Below are 23,080 nucleotides of genomic sequence, written 5' to 3'. Positions count from 1 at the left end.
TAGGTTTTTAGATGGTTTTAAAATTATGTCAGAGAGTTTCTTTTTCTTCTTCTTTTTTTTTTTTTGAGGAGTCTCGCTCTGTTGCCCAGGCTGGAGTGCAGTGGTGTGATCTCGGCTCACTGCAAGCTCCGCCTCCCAGGGTCATGCCATTCTCCTGCCTCAGCCTCCTGAGTAGCTGGGACTACAGGTGCCCGTCACCACACCCAGCTAATGTTTTTTTTGTATTTTTAGTTGAGACGAGGTTTCACCGTGTTAGTCAGGATGGTCTCGATCTCCTGACCTTGTGATCCGCCTGCCTCGGACTCCCAAAGTGCTGGGATTACAGATGTGAGCCACCACGCCCGACCTCTTTTTAATATGAAGATTTGTCAAGTGTTAATAAAAGTGATTGTATATTTTTGGGAAGAAAATGAGAAATATATTTTAATATTTGGTTCACTCTTCTCATATGGATAATCCCTTAAAGTCATATATTTGTAATATAGAGATCTTTCATAAATTTGAAATGATGGGCTTTCTGAAAAGGAGTACTACATGAGTGTTTTCGCATTTGTTCATTTATTTCCTCCTAAACTTAAATTAGAACAGCTTTTCTTAGGGAAGGATCCTCTGGGGGCAACTGATTCTCTCTCACATGAAATAGCATCTTAAACTCTTTGAAAGTTTTTTTTCTTGTGTTTTGTAATTTCATAGAAAAGTATAAAGTGTTTTTTTTTTTTTTTAAATTTTTTTTTTTTTTTTGAGACGGAGTCTCACTCTGTTGCCCAGGCTGGAGTGCAGTGGCGCGATCTCGGCTCACTGCAAGCTCTGCCCCCCAGGTTCACGCCATTCTCCTGCCTCAGCCTCCTGAGTAGCTGGGACTACAGGCGCCCGCCACCGCGCCCAGCTAATTTTTTGTATTTTTAGTAGAGACGGGGTTTCACTGTGTTAGCCAGGATAGTCTCGATCTCCTGATCTTGTGATCCGCCCGCCGCGGCCTCCCAAAGTGCTGAGATTACAGGTGTGAGCCACCGCGCCCGGCGAAAAGTATAAAGTTTAAAAGTAAGAGAACTAGAGGAGATAAGTTGTCAGTAGTCAGACAGACTAATGGTGTGTGCTTTGGAATTGGGTTGTCTTAATTTGTTTATTAATTCATTAATTTGTTCATTAGTTACTTTTTTTTTTTGTTTGAGATGGAATCTCGCTCTGTTACCCAGGCTGGGTTGCAGTGGCGCCGTCTCAGCTCACTGCAGCCTCCACCTCCTGGGTTCAAGCGATTCTCCTGCCTCAGCCTCCCGAGTAGCTGGGATTACAGGCTCGTGCACCACGCCGGCTAGTTTTTGTATTTTTATTAGAGATGGGGTTTTACTATGTTGGCCAGGCTGGTCTCGAACTCCTGACCTCAGGTGATCCACCTGCCTTGACCTCCCAAAGTGCTGAGATTACAGGCATGAGCCACCATGCCCAGCCATTTGTTACTACTTATATGCATGCATTCACTCATCAAATATATATACCAAATGCTTATTATCTGATAATCATTTTCTAAGCACTGGGCATATAGCAGCACTTGGACTTGGCAGTTTACTATTATGACCTGGAACTAGTTATTCACCTAAAATTCAAATTCCTTACCTGTCAAATGAGAATACTAATAGCATTTGTTGTGAGGATTAAGTAAGATTATCTTAAAAGTGTATCTTGTATTGTTCATCTCATAATAACTATTTAGTTCATAGTAACTATTGAGAAAAGTGACTTACTACTTTGTAATCTTCACCTTGTGCCTCCCAAACCCTGCAGTGCATTCTCATCACCTGGGGATTTTGAAAACGTGCAGATTGGGCTTCAGTAGCTCTGGTGCCACTGCCACTAGCTATCAAGACCTGCAGTCAGCCTTTCTCATGAGCACTTAGGTGTTGCTGGTGCTCTGAGGTGCTCTTAGGTCTACTCTGAGGACTGCAGTTTGTGTAGCAAGGTTCTGGACCATTGCCCTTACTTGAATCAAAACAGGTCTTTAAATTTATGACCTTTTTGCTAGTGACATGTTATACTTTTGAGAGTAATTGAGTGATAAGAAATATTCATAAGGACATTTCCAAAGGTGTTGAAAAGCCTGGGTTTTTATGTGTGTGTGTTCTCACGTCACTAATATGGTGGAGTTACATGCTGTCTGAAGAAGACTGAGTACCAAATTCATTAGATGCTCCTACCCCTATTGTCTTCTGGAGCAGATTGGTAGCCATAACATCATTGCATTTCCCCACCTGGAAATTGTAAGAAAAGAATATCTTCATCATGCTCTTAGACTTAGTATGATGAACATTGTGACATTGGAATTATTCTTTCTTGCTCATATCCATCTGCTTGCATAGGACAAGACTGAAAATCTTTAGCAGGGTTCATAAACATCTTTGGAATGATGTAGCACAGCAGTGTTTTACCGTGGGGAATGGGGACTGACTATCTGAAAGGGAAAAATGTTTGGCATTTTATATTATTTCCAGGCAGTGCAAACTGTCTAGCAAGTAGGATGTTCACGTATGAATCTAATGTAACAAATTTATACCTCATAATACTGTTTTTGAAACATCAAGTTTATTCTCAATCTGTGGCTCTAATGACAATTTCTTGGGAACGTAATTGAACTGCAATAATGACTAATTTAATGGAAAAGAGTCTAAAGCTGTATCTGATGGGAAATGATTTACTTTTTAAACTCTTTCTCTTTAAGGAATTAGCTTACCGAAAGGAGATGGTGAGAGCTGACCTCATTAACAAAAAAGTTGGAATCAGGTATGCTCTGAAAACTTCACTTAATTCAAGAACAAAGTACACATATGACTAATTTTTTTTTGCGATCCTTCAGAGTCGGTTATGGAATGATAAAACATCAGTTAACATGTCTGGTTTCTGATAGAACTCAAAAAGAAAGATTACTATTTCAGCTAGCAGCGTATTTTGAAACACAATGCAAACATTAAAAAATAATCCAATGAAGTTTATGGTTTGTTCATTCCTTTTTCAGAGAAACTCCAGAAAATCTTGCCAAACTTCTGACAAGGATGTATTTAAAATCAGAAGTCATAGGTGACGGGAATCAGATTGAGATTGAAATCCCTCCAACCAGAGCTGACATTATCCATGCATGTGATATTGTAGAAGATGCAGCTATTGCTTATGGATATAACAACATTCAGATGACTCTCCCGAAAACTTACACCATAGCTAATCAAGTAAGATTGCACCCTTAAATAAACACTCCTTATTGTTAGAAACTGATTATTGAAAGCCAGGAAGGCTTCAAGAAAACAGAACGTAGGAATCAAGCAGTATTTGGACATGCTCTGCAGTGAGAGGCATTTGCTATGGAGAGGATACAAAACAGATGCCCAAATGATTAGAGTAAGTTGAAAACCTGTGATGACTAGTTCTTTGAAGAAAGACAGGTTTCGAGTTTGGAGCCCTTGTTGAATCTCTCAGAGGTTCATTTTCTCAACTTGGGCCTGAAGGCAGAAGCTGTGTGTGGGAGAGATGGAAGTGGGGGTGGTTTGTACATCTGTGTAAAAGCAGAGGGGTAGCAGAACGGTGGGGAGGGAGGAGGTAATATTGGTAGGGAAATGGTGGCATTAGCAGTACATAAGGGTGAAAAGGTATTTAATCTTTTAAACATTTTTATGTAAAAAATTATTTAATGACATGTTCTGTATAAATCTCCCTTTTAAAAAACAAGAAATATTGAGGTGAAATCAAATGGATACTTTTTTTTTCAGTTTCCTCTTAATAAGCTCACTGAACTTCTCAGATATGACATGGCAGCTGCTGGCTTCACTGAAGTGCTTACCTTTGCCCTGGTATGTCTTACATGCTTTTTCTGCCCAGCTTATTGTTTACTTAGACTCTCTGAATTATTTATTCTATGATTCTTTATAAGAATTTATAAAATCTAGACTGTTAGAACTTCCAGATTCTGAAAGAAAACCTTTGTTACTTGAGATTATACAATTCCTGGAAAAGTAATATTGAAGCTTTTCTTTTTACAGCCACAAAAGAAAATGAAGGCCTAGAAAAAAATACCTTAAATGACAGATGACAAAGTATTTTATAGTTTGATGTGAGTGTTGAGAGTTCACAATGTATTTCATAACCAAATTGATTAAGTTAGAATATTTGGTCTTAATTTGGTTATGGCTGTGCCCACTAGATGCCGCCCTGGGTAAAGGCTTGTGGACTGTTCCACATTAAATTAATTTCTTTGTCTTTGAACATGTTCACAAACATTTGCTTTGAGTTGAAAAGCTGACATAAAAGGCCTAAATCAGGAAATGACTTTTATTACAAAATCAGAAGGAAATCTCCCTCCCCCACCAGATTGACCATATGAAAGAATAAAATGTGCATGCAATTTGTAGTTCCATTTTTCCCTCTTGCTGAGCATTTCTGCGGTGCCTACAATATAGTTCTTCAGCATTCAAGTATGTTTAATCTATGAGGGGAAAGGAAGCTACTTCTTTTTCTCCTCTGCAACTCAGCCCTAGCCCTGAAATTCTCAATCTTTTATGGTATTTAAGGGACCCTACTTCTAGTTTGCTTAATACTTTGATTTTTCTGATTCAGCAGTCATTCATTCAACATTTGTTGAGCATTTATTATATGTCAGGCACTGCACCAAAGAGGAAGCCTGAGGCTGAGAGAGGATAAGTACGTAGCACATTTTACACGGACAGCAGGAGAACTGCTATGTTCCTGGCCACTATACTTGCATGATCTCATTTTATCATGAGCAGAGTCCTGACCTTTGGCCTCCTAGAAAGTGCTTTTCCATGGTCTCATACCATGTACGCTAGGTCTGCAATGCCATGTCATTCATCTGTGTACATATATATACACATATTTGTAGTTGTGAGCATCCACGATTTCATGTAAAATGAAATACCAAAAATAACATTGAGAAATATATTTTTATTTTTTAAAACATATGAGTGTCATAGGAATACATCTTATTTTAAAGGACTCATACTTTAACCATGTAGAGTAAACCATAACAGTTCTCTTCCTCACTTCGAATCCTCTTTTCCTTCCCAGAAACAACTGCTGTTAAAACTTGGATATGCATTTTTCCCTGCCCGTTTATATTAGTGGTGCAGTTTAATTTTGTAACCTTGGAGCCTCATGTGTCTTTAGAGGAGCACAGAGGCTGAGTCTTGACTAGTGGCTTCTCTGCAGGGAATGTTTACCCTGTGCCAAGGGCTTTGTGTACATGATTCCATTTCTTCTCAGTATACTCCTGTGAAGTAGGCGTTCCTGTCTTTCACAGCAGTTAATTTAAGTAACTTGTCCTACGCCGTGGCTGTGTATCAGGGATTCCCGCCCATGCCTGTCTGCATCCAAGGCCTGTGACTGAACTGTCACACCAGGGATGTTAGAAACAGTCTGTTCAGCTGTCCAAAGTCACTTTAATATATTCATTGTTTATCACTGAGGGGAAGAGAAAGGGGTGAGCTCCTAGAGAGTTTCAGATTTGTACTAAATTTTCCTATAGGAATTTTAACATTAAAGATGTTTATGAAGATGTTTATAGGCAAGCCTAAGCATCACTGAGCAAAGATGGTCTATGTTGTTAAATCCAGTTTTGCACAAGAGTAACAGCCATTTTTTTTTCCTGAAACCTAGTCCCTGACTTTCCAAGTGTAAATAATTCACATTTCATCATAATGATTTTTGCTGTATCTGCATAGTAGTTATAATATATTCTTTTAAATTGGCTCACTTTTAAGTTGACTTATGTAGTTCAGCCTTGTTATAGCAATAATATCTATAAAAATTATGAGGTTCATTTACTTGTTGTATTTTTCTACCACATTAAAAAAATAAACACATAAATATTAACATTAAAAAAGTTCCTGGCAGGCATGTAATCCCGTGCACTTTGGGAGGCCTAGTCGGGCGGATCACTTGAGGCTACGAGTTCGAGACCAGCCTGGCCAACTTGGCAAAACCCCGTCTCTACTAAAAGTACAAAAATTAGTCAGGCGTGGTCGTGCACACCTGTAATCCCGGCTACTCGGGAGATAGGCAGGAGAATCGCTTGAATCTGCCTGGGAGATGGAGGTTGCAGCGAACCGAGATTGCACCACTGAACTCCAGTGTGGGCGACAGAGTGAGACTGTCTCAAACAAAAAAAAAGTTTCTTACTGTGTACTAACTACTGCCACTTCAGGGTAGCTTAATTTAAATTGCCTCTTGTCACTATCCCTTATTATCCATTGCCGTGATAAAATACAAGGTCACTCAGATACACAGCTGCATTGCCATGTGTCTGTGGAGTGTTTTTTTCTTTTACACAGAGAGAACTAGTTTCATTTGAGAGTAGATTGCTTCATGTCAATTGCATTTCCTAATTAATCAATCAAATTATACCTAAATGTTGGTATAAAACTTCTTTATGCTGTGGGGAAAACGCTTATCCCCAGTGTGCCTGCCACCATTCTCCACCTCAGCAGCCATAGCAGATCAGGGAGCTGTTTTCTGCTATGCCTGGATGTGGCTTCAGGATCTTTCTCGAGAAAGCATGGCAAGAATCACTAGAACTGACATTGACATGAAATGAATTCTTCTTACCATTTCAGTTGGTGTGTGCCATTTTGTTTTAATAAGTGAAATGCATGCCAACTAGCCTTTGAAAACTAGTTGTAGAACAGTATAATGAACAATATTGCCTAACATTGGAAAATAGTACAATAATCTGATGGTATGTCAGTTTTTGTGTTACGTTTTAAATGCTCTTTCAAAAAGCTAGCATTAATATACATGATAATAATTTATCCTTGGTAATGATTTGTCAGTTATCATCATTGTTGATATTTTTTGAGCGCTTACTCTGTGCCAGGCACCATACTTGCATTATCTCATTATATCATTTATTATTAGACTTGATGTATCTAATCGTCAGTGAGTTTTTAATTTCATAACTTCTGCCTACAATGCTGGTTTCTGAGGGTGGCAAGCATCTTTCTCTTTGATCACTGGGTACTCAGCAGTTTATTTGTTGTAAGAGTTTCAGGCATGTGCACAGAAGTTAAGTGATACAATAAAAGAGCACTGGGCAGAGTTCCAGTCACTTGAATTCTGTTCTCAGTCCTACTGTTCTGCCACAAGTCAGTGTGGATTTAGCAAGGGTTACAATGGTAGTCAAAATGGAAAGTCATGAAATACCAAGGAGGGAGAGAAAGTTTCTGACTAGAGTCATTAGGAATATTATTACGGAAGAGAGGTCATTTAAGTCTGCCTTAGGGAATAGCAGCAAGTGGGGCTGGGATGGCATTTCAGGTAAGGTAGGGAAACATAAGGTTTAGGGAATGGCTAGGGCATCATGGGAGATTAGATTGGAAAGATAAATGGGAAACTAGTTTAGGAAGGGCCTGAGTACAGTTTATACCATCTCCACGTGAAAAATTTACTTTAGCTCTGTATGATGCCTAGGACTCATTGTGAAAGAAGTATTAATGTTAAATTCCATCTACTGCGGGCCTGAGATTGATGTGTATTTATTCTTAGCTTATTCTTTTTTATTTGTTTATTATTTTTTTTATTACATTTACTCCAGCTGACACCAGGCCTATTCTTAACTTGCTGATATATGTAGAGAATATACATTGTTCTTAGAAGTTGACTTACAGCATTACTTTTTATTTTAAACTTAAGTAATTGCTTTTCCATATTATTCTGTTTTGTATGTACTTCACAGTGCTCCCAAGAAGATATAGCTGATAAACTCGGTCTGGATATCTCTGCAACAAAGGCGGTCCACATAAGTAATCCTAAAACAGCTGAATTTCAGGTAAGAATTTTAAGTAGGTGAGAATTCAGGTAAAAACCGAGAGGTAGTACATGAATTAGGAAAAATCTCTTCAGTTATTATACCTGAGATGGTGAAATCTTAGAGCTTTTTTATAGTATCTTCTTGGGTAAGTTTATAGTTGGTTATTACGTGCTATGCTGCCAAAAATTCTTAACACTTTGAAAAATAATATTTTCTTGATTAGCTTCATACTGGGTTCTTACTTGCTTTGTATTATCTGGCCCAGTCTCTCTTGTCTGAACTTTCCATTTCATAATTAATTTTTTAACACTATTTTCTGATTTCATCCTTTTTTTTTTTTTTAATTTTTATTTTTTGAGACAGAGTCTTGCTCTGTTTCTCAGGCTGGAATACAGTGGCATGATCTCGGCTCACTGCAACCTCTGCCTCCCAGGTTAAAGCGATTCTCCTGCCTCAACCTCCCAAGTAGTTGGGATTATAGGTGTGCGCCACGATGCTTGGCTAATTTTTGTATTTTTAGTAGAGAGGGGGTTTCACCATGTTGGTGAGGCTGGTCCTGAACTCCTGACCTCAGGTGATCCACAAAGTGACCTTGGCCTCCCAAAGTGCTGGGATTACAGGCATGAGCCCCTGCACCTAGCCAGATTTCATCTCTTTTCCGTTCATTTGTAATAAAAGAACAAAACCTGTTCCCAGTTCCTCCGTATGTCATTCACTTTGAAATTGCCCATTATATCAGTTCTTGACTGTGCTGCTTATTTCTTTTATTGTAATTGTCTAAGTTTATTGGCAGTTTCATTTAGAGTTTAGGAATATTTAAATAAGAATGATACTACCTTAATATTAAGTATTAAGTGATTTGTGTTATAGATTAGGATATTAACTATAAAGGGAGGGCATTTAAAAATTATAGCATCTTTGCTTATTAATAACTTTAAATAGTTCTATCTCTTTTATACTAATAAGCTCTTGTTCTGTTTCTCTTGCATGTACAAATCTGTGTGTTTTTTAACCCAGATTTTAGAGAAAATCATGTCTTCTTCTAGAATCAAGGGGAATCTTAGAACTGGAAGGCTATATTTTAAAGAAGGTTAATGCTGTTATAAATAATATCTGAATTCTGATTTGAAATCGTTTCTTTGGATTTTGGTTTTTACTTATACAAAAATAAGGGGTGGGTTAGTTCTAAAAACAATTCTAAAAGTTCTGAAAGTGTTTAAATCTAAATTTAAAAATTCTAAATTGTATCTATAGAACCACCTACTAATGTTGTAGATTACAGCTAGACTAATTAAAGAGCTAATTAGTAATATATATCAAGTATATGAATTCTTTATATCTAGGGTCAGAACTTTGAAGAATCCTTATACTAATTTTGGAAGGATTATAATAATGAATTGTTATATTTTGTTTTCTGAGGTCTAGTTTCCTATTGCTTTTAAAATTTGCCCATAGTGTTCTTTTTAATAAGAGGTATTCAAATTCATTTGCATAGAATGATTTTTCAGTAAATATTAATGGATTTTTGTTTATTCCAAATGTACCTTTTTCTCCCAGTTTTACTTAGATTACTTTTTAAAAAAACTTTATTTTATTTTTATTTGTTTTTTTGAGATAGAGCTTCACTGTCTTGCCCAGGCTGAAGTGCTGTGGCCTGGTCTTGGCTCACTGCAGCCTCTGCCTCCTGGGTTCAAGCGATTCTTGTGCCCCAGCCTCCCGAGTAGCTGGGATTATAGGCGTGTGCTACCATACCTTGCTAATTTTTGTACTTTAATAGAGATGGGGTTTTACCATGTTGGCCAGGCTGGTCTCGAACTCCCAGCCTCAAGCGATCTACTCCCCATGGCCTCCCAGAGTGCTGGGATGACATGTGTGAGCCACCTCGCTTGGCCTTTTTTTCAACTTTTATTTTAGATTCAGTTAGTATATGTGTAAGTCTGTTACAAAGGTATATTACATGATGTTGAGGTTTGGAGTGTGATTGAACCCGTCACCCAGTAGTGAGCATAGTACCCAAAAGGTAGTTTTTCAGCTCTTGCCCCCCACCTCCCTCTTTGCCTTATATTCCCCTACTGAAGCTTGATAGATTTCTTAAGATGTGGTAACTGTTATGTTCTTCAGGATTTACATCCTGCCTTATCTATTTTATATAAGTGGAAGGAAAATCATCAGAAATGCATTAAATGTCACTATAAATAGCTGTGGCTTAGCACACTTAGGAATCAATCTTTCTGCGTAAAGTACCTTAAAGATGAAAGAGAGTGCCTGTCTTTTGACCTAACAGATTCTATATTTTACCTTGCTTTACCAATAGGTGAGTCCTACTACTACTAATTTGGCTAAGAGGTTTATATTTATTTATGATTAGGTTAAATGTAAAATTCTTCATGGGCCTATAACTCAGTTTCTTGTCTAAATCCATTCTTTCTCCTGCATAATTCTTAACTTTGGGCTCTTTTCTGATAGTAAATATGTTAGAGAATGGACAAGATAAAAATGCAACTTGGCTAAAATATGTAAAATTTTATTATAGTGACAATAAACAAACTTACAGAATATTACCGCACCCCTTCCAAATTAACAGTAATATTCCTTAATCACCTCACATATCCAGTCATTGTTTCAGTTTTCCCAATTGTCAATTTTTTTTTTTTTTTTTTTGAGATAGAGTCTCACTCTGTTGCCAGGCTGGAGTGCAGTGGCGCAATCTTGACTTGCTGCAACCTCCGCCTCCTGGGTTCAAACGATTCTCCTGCCTCAGCTTCCCGAGTAGCTGGGACTACAGGCATGGGCCACCACCCCCAGCTAATTTTTGTGTTTTTAGTAGAGACAGGGTTTCACCATGTTGGACAGGATGGTCTCGATCTCCTGACCTCGTGATCCGCCCATCTCAGCTTCCTATCAATTTTTTTTTTAACAGTTTGAGTTGGTATTCAAATGTGGTTCATACATTGACATTGATTTATATGCTTTTCATGTCTCTGTTAATCTACAAGTTGTGCCTCTCATCCTTCCATCTTTCTTTTCCTTTCAGTTTGTTTATTGAAGAAACTGAGTCATTTGTCCTACAGAATTATTACATTTAGGATTTTGCTGAATATGTTCTAATGGCTCCCTAAGTTTCCAGTAAATTGGTAGTTGGATATAGAAGCTTGATCAGATTCAGGTGTAATTTTTTGTATTTCTGTAGGTTTTTAAATATGCAAATAAGGCATATCTATAAAATACACTGTGAAATTAAGAAAAGTTTTCTATATCGGTAGTTTGTTTATTGTATTTCAATAAGTTAAATTTCCTTTTAACTTTTAATATTGTAGTTTCGTTTCTGTGAATGGTTTGGGCACTTGCCCTCCAATGGGGAAAACGAACAATATTTAAGAAGCACCACGTTGAAGGCGAATAGCAGCTTGTTGGTATAGTGAGTGTGATGGGAAAGACGTTCTCTTTTTCCTTCAAAACACAGTCTAGCAATTCCATTTAGGGTCTTATGGTTACTTGTGCAGGATCTAAGAAGGTCTATGTTTTAGCTTGGGTGTTCAGGGCAAACCTCTGTAGGAGAGAACATTTGAGCAGACCCTTGAAGGAAGGAAGGAAGCCACATGTGAACCTAAAGGAAGAATGTATGAGCAGAGTAAGCGTGGAGGCCTCAGGATGGAAATCTATCTACTTGCTGACCAGTGTGGCCTCCAGTATGGCTGGAGTGCAGTAAGCCTGTGGGAGCAGCAGGACTTGAGGGTAGAGAGGGAGGCAGGGCACATCACACGGCCCCAGGTAGGCCATGAATTTTATTCAAAATTTAATGGAAACTTCTTGGAGATTTTTGACCAGGGGAGTTGCATGATCTGATTTCTGTCTTAAAGGACCGCTCTGTATGGAGAATAGGCCACAAGGTGGCAGGAGTGGAAGCACAGAAGAACGTTATGCAATCGTCTAGGGAAAAGATAATAGTGCTTGGTGTATGACTGCAGAGCCCAGACTCTCACAATAATGTTATACCACTGCTTATAAAACCCTTCTGGTAACATGTGTTGGAAGCTAATATATTCCGTATAGCTCACAGGGAGAAATTTATTTTGCAGACAAAGCAGGAAAGTTTTGCTTTTTTCAGATGTACCAGGGTATGCATTTCTTAGGAACAGTAGGAATGAAATGACTGTACATACTTTCACATTTGCTTTAGTTAATGAAGAGTTGAGAACTGTAGTTACAGCCTATCCATAGCAGCTGTATATATTTTTAGCACCTACGTATTTGTGTTCTGTTTTCCTCACTGTGGTGGTGTTTTAATTGCATTTACATTTTTCCTGGTCCTAATTTTGAGTAATTCATATTTAATCTATTTATGGTTGTATTTATTTATTTGTTTAGAGACAGGGTCTCTGTTGCCTAGGCTGGAGTGCAGTGGTATGATTATAGTTTATTGTAACCTTGAACTCCTGGGCTCAGGCAATTCTCCACCTCAGCCTCCTGAGTAGCTGAAACTGAAGGCATGTATCCATACCCAGCTAATTGTTAAATTTGTGGAGGTGGTGTTTTGCTATGTTGCCCATGCTGGTCTCAAACTGCTAGCCTCAAGTGTTCCTCCTACCTTGGCCTCCCAAAGCTTTAGGATTACAGGCATGAGCCACGGTGCCTGACCTATATTTAATCTACTTAAACATTTGTATTTCTTTTAGTCTATTTCAATTACTTTGTGAAATGAGGGAGGATATGAAAACTTGCATACATGCATTTGAAATCTTGAAAGCAAACTTTAGTTTTTGAGATGATAATCAATTAGCTGGGTGCAGTGATATGTACCTGTAGTTCCAGCTACTTGGGAGGCTGAGGCAGGAGGCATTTGCCTCCTGCTATAGCGGTTTGAGGCATTTGAGGCTGCAGTGAGCTATGATTGTGCCCACTGCACTCCACCCTGTGTGAAAGAGTGAGACTGTGTCTCTAAAAAAAGGAAAAATGAAATCATGAATGATAATGAATAAAATAATCATGCCTTAGATATGAGCAAACATATTTAGGTTATATTTGTTTCTCATTTATTTTTTAATCACAACTATGATTTTTTATTTTGTAAATTTGGAAGCCGGAATGTTTTCAGTTCTTTTCAGTTCAATTGCAGTGTCCTGGAGTTGAAAATTGAAAGTGACTTCGATATTTTAGGGCAATGCATTTTCCAGAAGTGTCTTCCTATGAAGCCATAGTCTTTCTGCCATAGTCTTTGTCTTTCACCAAGTTTGTTTGTTTGGGTCGTATTTGGTCAGTGCAATTTCATGTCTTTTCCTGTAGGTGGCACGCACTACCCTTCTTCCTGGCCTCCTGAAGACCATAGCAGCAAATCGTAAGATGCCCCTTCCTCTGAAACTGTTTGAAATCTCCGACATTGTAATAAAAGATTCTAATACAGGTAAGAATAAGTCACCTTTGATTTGATTTGTGTATTTAAAGCATTTTTTTCATTATGAAAACCTTAACTATACATAAAAGCAGAAAAAGTAGTATAATTAGCCCCTATGTGCCCAGCCCCCATCTTCAACAGTTACCAACACATGGACAGGCTTCTTTCGTCTATACCACTATCAACTTCCCATATTATTTTAATATGAATCATAGACATTGTATCATTTCATCAGCAAACACTTTAGTAGTATTTTGTGTTTTTTTTGGAGACAGTTTCACTCTGTCACCCAGGCTGGAGTGCAATGGCCTGATATTGGCTCACTGCAACCTCTGCCTCCTGGGTTCAAGTGATTCTTGTTCCTCAGCCTCCTGAGTAGCTGGGATTAAAGGTGTGTGCCACCACACCTAGCTAATTTTTGTGTTTTTAGTAGAGCTGGTGTTTCACCATGTTAGCCAGGCTGGTCTCAAACTTCTGACCTCAGGTGATCTATCTGCCTTGGCCTCCCAAAGTGCTGGGATTACAGGCGTGAGCCACCGGCACCCAACTACTTTAATATGTATTTCTAAAAGATAAGCACTACCACTTTAGTTTTGTTTTATAAATTTAATTTTTATGATTAATTTATTTGAATCAGAATTTAAGGTCCAGCTATTTGGTTGCTATCTCTCTCATTTCTTTTAATGGAAAGCATTTTTCAACAAAGAATTTAATAATTAAGAAGATTTCTATTAAAACCTCAACTTGACAAGCACTGTGGAACATTTTCTTATATGACATGATTTGTGTGCATATTGTCTTAACATACTTGATATCATGTCATTCTACTTTAGCAGTGACTGTCCACTGTTACCATTGTACCAGTGACCGCGAATGTGTTTGACCAGTTTTTGTTCCTTTTGAGTAAGCCTTGGACTTGTTAGTACAGTGGGTTGCTTGGTCCACACTTGGAATGTGGTGGTTGTTTAATGAGTATATATTTAGTAAGCACCTCCACTTGATTGCCAAGGAATTCAGTCTCTGATACAAATCTGACTGTTCGAAGCTGTATGTGCATTGGTCCCTTGGTGAGCAGTACCTGAAGTGACTCAATTGCTGTGTTTCCTTGGTTTCCGGATTTAACAGATCAATTCCTAGCAGTGTTTATGCAGCGATGCTTACTCTAGACTCTACAGAATTCAGAGTGTGTTCTTTTGAATCAGTTGACAAAAGCAGAGACCTTATTCTCAATTTCTCCTGAAGAGGATAAACCTATTATTCTTAACTTTACAAAGTAGTCACAACTATTGACTGTAAATTGACCTATCTTAGGAATTATAGAAGTATGACCAGAGCTAGTACTGTCCATGGCAAACTCTCCAGCCAAGGCTGGATTCCATCTGTTCCCCAATATTGTCCCATTTAATGGATTGGAAAATTAAGACAGAAAGTGGTAATTTGCCCAGGGCTGCATAAAATATTGAACTTGGAGCTGGAGCCATAGTATAGGTCTCCGTCACACATCCTTAGAGAATGAAAGTTCATGTTTAATATCACTATGTAGCATTTTCTTTAGGTGATAAATTTACTATAGTAAAAATCAGAAAACATTTTTAGTGCCAGCTACAAATAGTTTTGAGTGTTCTTGTACCTTAAATCCTCCAGTGGTAGAGATAACTGAGAATTTGATATAATTCCATTGTCAAATTTTTCTGTTAGCCTTGAGTTGTTTCCATTCATCTTATTTATTTGCATTTTACATTGTTTTGATCGTTGATGATCTGTTCGTGTTTAGAAATATATGGTTACATGTATAAATCAGGATTAGGTTAATTACATGGGTTTCCTCAAAAGTGTTGTAATACTGTTTCAGCAGTAGGCCTCTTCCCTGATCGGTAGGGCTCCCTGAGGGCTGTGCACGGTTCTGTGGGGCTGGGCATGCTCACAACCGGGCGGAGGGTGCGAGTGAGGAAACTGGGGTTGTTGCAGGGATGAGGCACTTGACAGTATTTTAGTCCTGGGTAGTGGTGCCTTTGCTATTTTTGTTTTAATTTGTGTTTGTTGGAAAGGCCCAGGTATACACTGTACCCTGCTTCTCTTTCTGGCCCCAAGGCCTATGCTTAGGATGACTTCCTATTGAGAGAACTGTTCTTAGGTGCTAGTGCTATAGGCCATCTTCTAACAGATCACCTAGGTGGCCAGGCGTGTTGGCTCATGCCTCTAATCCCAGTGCTTTGGGAGGCCAAGGTGGGAGGATCTTTTGAGCCCAGAAGGTTGAGGCTACAGTAAGCTATGTTTACACCAACTGTACTCCAGCCTGGGCAACAGAGTAAGACCCTGTCTCCCCCGCCTTGCCCCCCGCTCAAAAAAAATGAAAGAAAGAAAGAAGAAATGACTTAGAAAATCATCCCAGAAACTCAATTCATATAACTTTTAGATTTGCGTTTCTGTGATACTTTGTTTCGTTGGGAAGGATAGTTCCTATTTCTATAGGAAACCTCTTTTATATCTGTCTTTTGTTATAATTACTCTGCTCTATTTTCTCCATTGATTCATTTCTGATATTATTTTTGCCTGTTGTCTTGTACCATTCTGCTTTATTCTTTTTTTAAAAAAAGTTTTCCATCATCAATGGTATTTGAGAAATGAAGGGAGGTAAATGTGCTTGGTAAGTCTACCATCTTGAAAACATAGGTTTGCTTTAGTTTATTTGGAGTATGTTTTCTGTTTAGGTAGGCCTGGAATTTATTTCATAACAAAATGAGCTTTTCTGATGGAGTATTCTACATATGTACATGTGGATTCCCTACTTGTCATCTGGTGTACATAGAGGACAACAGGGGAGGCAGCAAAGCACCGTGGTTCCATAGAGAGACTGTGCAGCCAGAGTGCTTGGCTTTGAGTCATGGTTCTGCCTTTACCAGCTGCTTAACTTTGGGCAATTTGTTTGTTCTCTCTGTGGCTCAGCTTCCTCATCTGTACAGTGGGAATAATGATAGCACTTATTTCATTGATATGTTATAAGGATTAAATGAAATTACAGTTTGAAAAGTTCTAGCCACGTAATAAGCACTGTTGGTGTTTGCTCTTGTTGTTAAGATGTTTACAATTCCTAAGCTCAGATAACGTAGCATCCTGGTTTATGGGAATTTTTTACTGGAATGACTTGAAAGCCTTAGCTGTCCATTAAAGGGCTAATGTCACCTTGCTGAGGCACTCAGGGCCAATTCTTATCCTCACTTTTGACTTAATTGGTTCTGTTATGCCTTTTTTTTTTTCTTTAGAATAAGAAAACTGAAACAGACGAACCTGGGAATTTATTTATGGAAATAGGAACGTTGTTTTTTGAGTAATTGGTCACCTACTTTTTTTGAGTGAATTAACGTGTTTTTACTGTTTCTCAAACCAGTAACCATTTTTCTCTATTGGATTCACATTAGCAATTTCCTTCTAAAAAATGAAACTTTTTTGAAGACAAAAGTCTAAACCATAGTTTTCCAGTTAATGTGAAAATTCCTCAGATTTTCATTGGTGGGAGCAGTACCCAAACTACTGGTTCAAAAGAGTGGTGATAGAGTGGCAAGAATGAGCAAGGCAGTTTCATTCAGCACAGCACATTGGTAGAAAAGATTTGTAAGTTATTTTTCGTTGCTAGAGACTGCTTTAGAATATCAGAGAAAGAGTTGCCAGTCTTAAGGGAGATAAACCTGTGAGCAGATTCTTACAGATAATGCCCAGAGAGAATGTACCAGTTGCCCTTTGGTAGCTCAGAAGGGAGCAACAGTTGCCATTAATTTGTTTTCTAATACTAAGGAAAAACCCAACATTCCCAACCTTGTATCAGTTTGGGGTGGGCAAGCATGTTTTCCAAAACAAAAATAGAATCCATATTGGATTTCGATATGCCTCCCACACATTTTGTGTGACTAGTATTCCTGTAAGAGTAGATGAAAGACTGCTAGCCCAATTTTCGTGCTTGACCTTGTTGGACAGTTTCTTATTCTAATGTAGACTTTTTTGACTGACCATCTGTGTTGTGTGAGGCCGTCAGGCTGCCAGTTTAGAGACTGTGTCAGGCATACTTTTCGAGCATTAAGACTTCCACTCTAAATCAGACACATTCAGGTTCTTTGAGGCTGAGCCAACCACTGCATTTATTGAGACTCTAGATATGAAGTTGCTGCAACATTTTAAAAAATTAGTCATGACTCAAGGGACTCAGCCGATTTATGCCTTTTGTTGGGCAGAATGGTGTATGGCTTTGGAGTGAGAAGTTGAATGCAGACTGCTGTGGGGTGAATGTTTCAGTTGATAACAAGGAAGTCAGCAGACGCAGCACTGAAGCTGCCATATCAGGCTGCTGTGTGAGCTATTGATTGGTGATTGGTTTCAGTCCTTAACATTTTTATTTTTTCTGTTAAATGTCAGGAACAACTGAACTATAAACAAAATAGTTAAAAAAAAAAAAAAAGACTTCTCAGGAGCAAAGGACCTAATTGTGAATTTCTAATCTTTACACCCAGAAAAACAACTGTATTTTGCAAAATCCAATATTTAGGCTTTTTCTTAAACACAGATTGACTTCTGCATTGTAGTTTATTGCTTTATGGTCACTGAAGCTGCCAGTATATATACATAGAATCTCCCTGAAATGGCAAGAGAAAACATATCACTGGTTTGAGTGAGTTTAAGTGTAAAAGGAACAAGAGCCAAAGAAAGATTGGTTTGGCTCTCTAATGTAAGAGGGTGATTTAGATTTAGCAGGATACAATCATGCAATTGTCAATTTCACATATATCTGTGGAGAACCCTGAAAATCAAATTGCCATGCATTTTGGTTATAACTACTACATTTACAAAATGTTGGATTTTAATAAATATAGTAGATGGAATAGGATAGGTTAAAGCCTCTTGACCACCCATAGGGGCCAGTTAGTGTCACTTTCTTTTTTTTTTATTTTTTTATTTTTTATTTTTTATTTTTTAAAAAAATTTATTTATTATTATTATACTTTAAGTTGTAGGGTACATGTGCATAACGTGCAGGTTTGTTACATATGTATACTTGTGCCATGTTGGTGTACTGCACCCATCAACTTGTCATTTACATCAGGTATAACTCCCAATGCAATCCCTCCCCCCTGCCCCCTCCCCATGATAGGCCCCGGTGTGTGATGTTCCCCTTCCCGAGTCCAAGTAATCTCATTGTTCAGTTCCCACCTATGAGTGAGAACATGCGGTGTTTGGTTTTCTGTTCTTGTGATAGTTTGCTAAGAATGATGGTTTCCAGCTGCATCCATGTCCCTACAAAGGACACAAACTCATCCTTTTTTATGGCTGCATAGTATTCCATGGTGTATATGTGCCACATTTTCTTAATCCAATCTGTCACTGATGGATTCCAAGTCTTTGCTATTGTGAATAGTGCTGCGATAAACATACGTGTGCATGTGTCTTTATAGCAGCATAATTTATAATCCTTTGGGTATATACCCAGTAATGGGATGGCTGGGTCATATGGTACATCTAGTTCTAGGTCCTTGAGGAATCGCCATACTGTTTTCCATAATGGTTGAACTAGTTTACAATCCCACCAACAGTGTAAAAGTGTTCCTATTTCTCCACATCCTCTCCAGCACCTGTTGTTTCCTGACTTTTGAATGATCGCCATTCTAACTGGTGTGAGATGGTATCTCATTGTGGTTTTGATTTGCATTTCTCTGATGGCCAGTGATGATGAGCATTTTTTCATGTGTCTGTTGGCTGTATGAATGTCTTCTTTTGAGAAATGTCTGTTCATATCCTTTGCCCACTTTTTGATGGGGTTGTTTGTTTTTTTCTTGTAAATTTGTTTGAGTTCTTTGTAGATTCTGGATATTAGCCCTTTGTCAGATGAGTAGATTGCAAAAATTTCTCCCATTCTGTAGGTTGCCTGTTCACTCTGATGGTAGTTTCTTTTGCTGTGCAGAAGCTCTTTAGTTTGATGAGATCCCATTTGTCAATTTTGGCTTTTGCTGCTGTTGCTTTTGGTGTTTGCAGATGACATGATTGTTTATTTAGAAAACCCCATTGTCTCAGCCCAAAATCTCCTTAAGCTGATAAGCAACTTCAGCAAAGTCTCAGGATACGAAATTAATGTGCAAAAATCACAAGCATTCTTATACACCAGTAACAGACAAACAGAGCCAAATCAGGAATGAACTTCCATTCACAATTGCTTCAAAGAGAATAAAATACCTAGGAATCCAACTTACAAGGGATGTAAAGGACCTCTTCAAGGAGAACTACAAACCACTGCTCAGTGAAATAAAAGAGGACACAAACAAATGGAAGAACATACCATGCTCATGGATAGGAAGAATCAATATCGTGAAAATGGCCATACTGCCCAAGGTAATTTATAGATTCAGTGCCATTCCCATCAAGCTACCAATGAGCTTCTTCACAGAATTGGAAAAAACTGCTTTAAAGTTCATATGGAACCAAAAAAGAGCCCGCATCTCCAAGACAATCCTAAGTCAAAAGAACAAAGCTGGAGGCATCACGCTACCTGACTTCAAACTATACTACAAGGCTACAGTAACCAAAACAGCATGGTACTGGTACCAAAACAGAGATATAGACCAATGGAACAGAACAGAGTCCTCAGAAATAATACCACACATCTACAGCCATCTGATCTTTGACAAACCTGAGAGAAACAAGAAATGGGGAAAGGATTCCCTATTTAATAAATGGTGCTGGGATAATTGGCTAGCCATAAGTAGAAAGCTGAAACTGGATCTTTTCCTTACTCCTTATATGAAAATTAATTCAAGATGGATTAGAGACTTAAATGTTAGACCTAATACCATAAAAATCCTAGAGGAAAACCTAGGTAGTACCATTCAGGACATAGGCATGGGCAAAGACTTCATATCTAAAACACCAATAGTGTCACTTTCTTAATGAAGTGTGCTAAGCCTTCACTTTTTGCTCAGAGCATTCTTAACTTTCTCTAAAGCATTGCTGTAGTCCTGGTGCAAGCTACATTTCCTCTACCCCTCAAATCACTGACAAAATAGCTTTTAAAATTTCACATTGTCCCTGAAACTTTTCTAAATGAGAGAATCATCTACTACTTCTTACCCTGCTTAGTTTGGATGTAGAAATCCAGAATTTTTTTTAAAACTTTAGTCACAATGTATGTTTAAGAGTCCTGTTTTTTTCTCCTCCCTTGACCACCATGGCCATCACAGAACAAACCTAATTCACTGTTTTTTTATGATTTGGTTTGTTCTTTCAATTTGCTGTTGGTTTGTGCCATATATGTATGTTGGTGTTTGTGTATCTGTCTTATAAGTTACGAAAATATAGCGGTCAGATTTTTAAAGGTTTTTGTGTAAATCTGTGCTTAAAAATAACTCAATAAAAGCATTTTCATTGTGGGCTTGTGAAATACTTCAGTTCTGAGAAATTATCCAGTGATTCTGGAGCCCTCAAATAATGGAGGATTATCTAGCATCCACATGTGGAATGTGGTTTTCCGAAGAGAGCTTATGTCATCATTCTGGATTAATTTAATTTCACCATTTTATATTTTTCGCATGTAGAGTTTCCAATTAATAATTCAAAAAATATGGATGTAAGGAGCATTGACATTAACAATTTTTGAAGTAACATCATTTGCATACGTGATGGCATCTTAACTGTGTAAATAACATCATTTTTAATATAGAAAGTTATTTTAATAGATTTGGTTCCACATAGTTAAGATCTGCTAACATGAGTATAATGTGCCCTGTCATGCATTGAATATTGTATTTTTTTTTTAGTAGGTAAAAAATCCATTCCAGGTTTACATTAACTAAATAAAAGCCAACCCACAAGGATATAACTTTTTCCTTCATGCGTTGAGAAGGTCATAGATTTTTCCTCACATTTGTTTCTTGGCTTTTCAGCACTATTTCAAAAAGGAAAGTCTGTACTTTGGTGCCATAATATAGGAGAGCATTTTAAGGAAAATTGTTCTTAAGCTTTATTATGTTTTTTTAAAAATTGAGAATATATTTGTGATGTTTTTAAGACCTTTCATGAATGTATATTTTTAATTTAAGAGCAATTCTAATCTTTTCTTTTTTTTTTTTTTTAAATATTCAACTTCTCCTTAATCCTGCTCTTAGAATTAGTTGCCGACCCTTTTCTGTGCTTATGTCAGCATATGTTATGCTTTTATTTACAGCCATAGATCATGCATAAATACTTTTTAGTGTTTATACAAATGGGATATACTTTACCTGTCTTGTTCTGCACCTCATTTCTCCTTTGAGCACATTCTATTGACTTCATTTCTTTTTAATGGCTGGATAATCTTCCATCATATCAATGTACTATAATTTATTTACTTAGATTGTTATGAATACTTAGATTTTTAGCAAACTTTTGCTAAACTATGTTACAAGAAATGTCCTTGTACCTTTATACAAATAGGAATTTTTAGAACTAGAATTGATCATTCCATAGGTGTAAACATCTAAATGTTTGATAATTTGTTAAATTCTCTTCATAAAGGGATTTTTTACAAACTTAGCATCCTACCAAGAATGTATAAAGGTGCCTGTTTACCCACATTCAATATGACTTTTGGAGGCATTATGTCTTCATAAGATTCTTTTGTATTAGTGAATCATTTAGGCCTGCGTTGAAATTCTTCAGGCACTGTATAAAATTTGCAATATAAATTATAGTCTTGTGGGTTCCAATGTGAAATAAATTTGTTGGATGGAATAGACTTAAAAATCAAGTTGCTTTGTTTTATTTTCTTAACTTGGCCAGAGTATGAACCTCAAGCTCCATATCAGCCTCTGATTATTCTAGAAGCTGTTTTGGTCTCCCAGTAGGCTTTCTGCTAGTATCTTTCTATGGGCTTTTAGGTGAATGTGAGAATAGGAGTGGCAAGTTTCTGTGGAAGACTCTGCTCTTTTCCAGTCTGTGCCATCTATAACATAACCAAACACCTTAGTTTTTAATCATTGGTACTTTGGTGGAAGAGGATCTATACCGAACAGGAGCCTATTTGAGTTATATGTAATAGTCATTTACTAGGGGACATCATGTACCATTCCTTTTTCTTTTCTATTAAAAAATCATTTGGCGTGTTCTTTCATCTTATAGAATTGTAGCTAGCTGCCCCTCCTTTGCGCAGCTTAGATCAGTCCTCTCCAGGCAGTACTTTGAAGTCTGTGAAATACATAGATAATTTAGGCTGACATACTTGCCAGGCCCATTGAAAAAGTAGAATTGTTTGATGGCATGACACAAGCGGTCTGTTAACTGAGTTATAAAGAACTGAGGCATTTCCAACAAACCCTAGCCTTGGCATGGCTTTTAAATAGTTCTTATTTTGTGGTGTGCAGTCAGTGGACTTTCTGTGATGTAGTATAGTCTCTTAGTGCAACATACTAGGAAATGGGAATGTTACTATACCCAGCAATTTCAAGGAGGAATGGGTGGAAATGAGTTTGTGGTTATTTTCTCCTTTGATTCAGTTCAGCTACAGTAGAGGGAGTATCTTAGCAAGATATGAGGAAGTAAGTCCAGAGAGAGCAATAACCCTTAGGAAATGTAAAAAGCCAGCCAATCCATGTGGAGTTGGGAGGGGGCGCCTAAATAATGTGGTTAATCTAATTATTACGGTGGGCTTAATACAAAGCCCTAGAAGTCAGGCCTTTCTTAAAAATATTGCAAAATTAAATCTAAAAATATATAGTTCGCTATTATATGTGTGTGCTGTAAACATCCTGAAACCGTTCTTGAATGAAATACAGTATAATTTTTTTTAAGTTCTCTCTTGTTTTTGTTTTTGTTTTTGTTTTGAGGCGGGGTCTCACTTTGTCACCCAGGCATGATCATAGCTCACTGCAGTCTTG

At 37.7% G+C, this 23,080-nt stretch overlaps 1 protein-coding gene across 1 annotated transcript in view; it reads left to right on the top strand.

Annotated features, from left to right (window-relative positions):
• FARSB (phenylalanyl-tRNA synthetase subunit beta) overlaps window positions 1-23,080 on the top strand; it is an 82,287-nt gene that overhangs the window by 26,059 nt on the left and 33,148 nt on the right. Inside the window, exons 11-15 of the mRNA XM_007966441.3 lie at window positions 2,714-2,775; window positions 3,008-3,215; window positions 3,753-3,833; window positions 7,727-7,819; window positions 13,085-13,202. Of these exons, the coding sequence (XP_007964632.1) occupies window positions 2,714-2,775; window positions 3,008-3,215; window positions 3,753-3,833; window positions 7,727-7,819; window positions 13,085-13,202 (562 nt within the window). The remainder of the gene's footprint in view (window positions 1-2,713; window positions 2,776-3,007; window positions 3,216-3,752; window positions 3,834-7,726; window positions 7,820-13,084; window positions 13,203-23,080) is intronic.

This window comes from Chlorocebus sabaeus, chromosome 10 (genome assembly GCF_047675955.1).
Source record: "Chlorocebus sabaeus isolate Y175 chromosome 10, mChlSab1.0.hap1, whole genome shotgun sequence".
Lineage (NCBI taxonomy): Eukaryota > Metazoa > Chordata > Mammalia > Primates > Cercopithecidae > Chlorocebus > Chlorocebus sabaeus.
This window is presented reverse-complemented; position numbering and strand designations above follow the sequence as displayed.